Source organism: Suricata suricatta, chromosome 3, assembly GCF_006229205.1.
Source record: "Suricata suricatta isolate VVHF042 chromosome 3, meerkat_22Aug2017_6uvM2_HiC, whole genome shotgun sequence".
NCBI lineage: Eukaryota > Metazoa > Chordata > Mammalia > Carnivora > Herpestidae > Suricata > Suricata suricatta.
In genome coordinates, this window is record NC_043702.1 from 174,886,606 (window position 1) to 174,889,990 (window position 3,385).

A 3,385-nucleotide genomic window follows, 5' to 3' on the forward strand; every position below is an offset into this window, starting at 1 on the left:
CCTGGCCCTCGGGGTGGAGCTGGCCCCCGTGCGCCGCCAGGAGCTGGCCGCCCTGCTGACCGCGTACCTGGCGCGGCTGCCCTGGGCCGGGCCGCTGACCCAGGAGCTGCCGCTCTCGCCCGCGTTCTTCGGCGAGGATGGCATCTTCCGCCATGACCGCCTCCGCTTCCGGGACTTCGTGGATGCCTTGGAGGACAGCCTGGAAGAGGTGGCGGTGCGACAGACCGGTGATGACGATGAGGTGGATGACTTTGAGGGCTTCATCTTCAACCACTTCTTTGGGGAGAAGGCACCGAAGAAGAGGTGGGCCGCGGGGGTGGGGCGGTGGGCGGGGCCTCACGGAGCCGCTTGTGGGGGGGCGCTACCCTCCCTCAGAGCAGCACGCCCATGGCTCCCATACCTCCCCCCCCCCCCGCGAGGTCTCGGCCCGCGGTGGTCCTGGGAGCCCCCCCCCCGGGCTAGGGGAGCCTTTCCCCCTGTGTCCGTCGGTCCGTCCGTCCAGCTTGCACCTGCAGGCCACAGGGCTGAGGAGGCCTCCCGCCTTCCTGCCTCCCTGAGCCGGGCCTCGCGCTGGGAGAGCCGTTGCCCCTTCCCTGCGGTGGGTGCCTCGGGGAACGGTCCCGCCGCTGCAGGAGGCCCTCACCACGCGGCCTGGTTCTGAAGGCCCCGCTCTCCCCACAGGCCAGGGAAGAAGGACAGACACTTTCGGAGGCCGGGGAGGGGCTGAGGCCTGGTGTCCCCTAACCCCAGGGTCCGTTGAACTGTCATCTCCGGTTCCTCAGGAGAGACGGCGGAGCCACCAGCCTTGCACTGATGCCACTTCTGCTACAAAAAGGCTTTAGCTGGACCTGCCTTGCTGTCCATGCAAATCTGTGCAAATGCTTGGGGGCCAGCGGGCGGGGGGGGAACTCGGAGGGACGGGACTCTGATTCTGTGGCCAGAGAGCTTTTGTCCTCCAGCGCTGTGCCCCTGAGGGGCCCCTTGCCTGCTCACACTGGCCTTGCCCCCGGCACGGGCTGGCACTGGCTGGAAGCCCAGCAAGCGGGCTTTCCCTGGGGTTTTGTTACGTCTCCGGGGTGGGGTGGGGCTGAAGTCCTCTTTTTGCTTCTCCCGGGCCCCACCTCCTCGTGGGAACTGAAGACTCAGACCCAGGAAAATGCCCGTGGCTGGGGGCTCTGTCACTGAGCTGGTGTGTAAGCACAAGGGACACCCGCCTTGTCCCCCACCTCACCCGCACCAGCTTTGGGCCCTTGGGGGCTGGAGCTCCCAGCTGCGGAGGAATGTGGGTTTTGCAGTGTGAGGCTTGGGCTCAAGTCCCGGCTGAGAGATCTCAGGCAGGTTAATTCTGGGAGCCTTGGGTTTCTGATCCTCAAACAAATGGATTGGGGGGCTGGGAGGGATTAAATAAAGCGATGTAAGCAAAATGCCTGTTTATATCTGGCACTCAATGTCCCCCGCTGGAGGGTGGGTGCGAGGAGGGGGCCGAGGACCCTGCAGGCTCTGGGCCAGGGAGGTGGGGAGCCACTAGGTGGCGCCCTGGCTCCATGTTTGCTGCAGACCTGGCCCCAGACCGGGAAGTCCTTCCTGCAGGGCTCCTTGGTGGGCCTGCATGTGCCCCCCTGAGGGCAGGGGCAGGATGGCGTCCAGGGACTGCCTGAAGGGGGAGGGCGGCTGCCAGCTCCAGGGGTGGGGGCTGTGGTGGGCGGCAGGGGCTCAGGAGGGGCCGCTGGCCGCCCCCGGCCAACAGGCCGTCGAGCTCCTGTGGGCCTCAGGCTGGGGACTGAACCAGGAGGCCGCCCTGTGTGAGGAGGCATCACAGCGCGTGCAGCCCAGTGGAGCTGCTTCTGCGGCAGGAGGGACCCCAGTTAGACCTAAGGAAGGATTTCCTCCTGGGCAGGGGGGCGGGGTGTTGGGCCTGGGGGCCTTTAGGAAACGAGTCTTCTGGGGAGGGGGTTGGGAGGAACAGGTATGGGCTGGTCCCTCCGGGGCCAGGGTCTGCATTTGGCCTCCTGGCTCTGCGGACCATCATCCCCTCGGGACGCTGGTCCCCTCTGGGCCCTCCTCCCCCCAGCGGATCCTCCTCTCCTCTATGGACCCTGTCCCCTCCGCTGCGGACCTTGTCCCCTCCTCAGACCCTCGTCCCCTCTTGAGGAGCCTAGTTTATCCTGTTCGCGTTCCTCACCTCTTGCAGGTGCTCAGGATTTATGCTGCCTGCACAGCTGACTGGTCAACTTGAGTTTCCGGGACGAGGATTCAGGCTGGAAGGGAGGCCAGAGTCCTCACCCCAGGGAGGGGCCGAGGTTTAGGGGAGGGGGCACAGCCTGGCCTCCCTGGGTTCCCAGAGGTTGTGGATGCTTGGGGCTCTTCAGAGTCTGAAAAGCATCACAAAGTCTCGGGGAGGCTGAAGGGTCCCCAGGCGCCCTGCCCTTTCTTCCCCCCTCAGGGAGTAGGAGTCCGAGCCGGAAGTCTGCAGCTGCTGTATCCGGGAGAAAAGGGAGCCATGAGCTCAAGGGCCCGCTGGGGGCGGTCAGGACACCAGGGCACTGGTCACTAGCCACCCTGTGTCTGGGTGGCCTAGGCAGGTGATCCTCACGCCTGTCACAGGACACGGGGCCGCTCTGTCACCCCCGTGTCCCGACAGCAGCTCCAGAAGAGGGAGCACCAGTTTCCAGGCCCCGGGATGCGCCCTCTGTTGTGGGGCCAGCAGGTGGAGATGAAGCAAGGAGGTTAGAGCTGGGGGGTGGCACAGGGGTGAGGGTGGGTGAACCTGAGGGCAGACCCCCTGGACTCTGCCCCTGGCCCTGCGTGGCTCCGCAGGGTCTGGTCTGGACCCCTCCAGTTCAAGCTCTGGGCGTTTCTGCCCTTTTCTCTCAGACCTCCCCGCTTCCTGCAGCTAAGAGCTCAGCCCCAGGGGCAAGAGGCTGCGTGGGGGGCCCCCGGAGCCGGGGGGGGCCCCCTCTTGGGCCTCCTGCTTCCTTTGGCCAGTCTCCAAACTCACTTCTCATCTGTGCCTCCATCCGCCCCTCCTGCCTCCCATTCCTGCCCCTCACTCCTGCCCAGGCTTGTCCACTGACCTTTCCCTGCTGCCCTCAGCCTGGTCTTTCCTCACCCCTGCCAGCCCTTGCCACACCCCTGGGGTCCCCCTGCCTCCTCTCTCTGCTGCTTCCCATCATCCATCCTGGAGGCAGGGGGGTGGGGTGGGATGAGCTTGGGGCCGGTACCCCTGCTCCCCATAAGTTCCTTGAAGGTCAGGGGCATGTGTTCCTCCCAAGACCCTTTCCCAGCCACCTCTGCCTGGCCTGCTGTTGCCCGGGGGAGTCTCCCGTGGCCACCCTGATGCAGGGCTTCCCGGCCCCTCCCACGCCACGTGCTCACGGTGAGGGGG

General features: G+C 66.2%; 1 protein-coding gene across 1 annotated transcript in view; it reads left to right on the top strand.

Moving 5' to 3' along the window:
• Positions 1–1,424, top strand: part of PBXIP1 (PBX homeobox interacting protein 1) — an 8,989-nt gene extending 7,565 nt beyond the window's left edge. Inside the window, exons 11-12 of the mRNA XM_029933465.1 lie at positions 5–303; positions 682–1,424. Coding sequence (XP_029789325.1) covers positions 5–303; positions 682–727 — 345 coding nt within the window. The 3' untranslated portion in view covers positions 728–1,424. The remainder of the gene's footprint in view (positions 1–4; positions 304–681) is intronic.
• Positions 1,425–3,385: the final 1,961 nt, after the last annotated feature.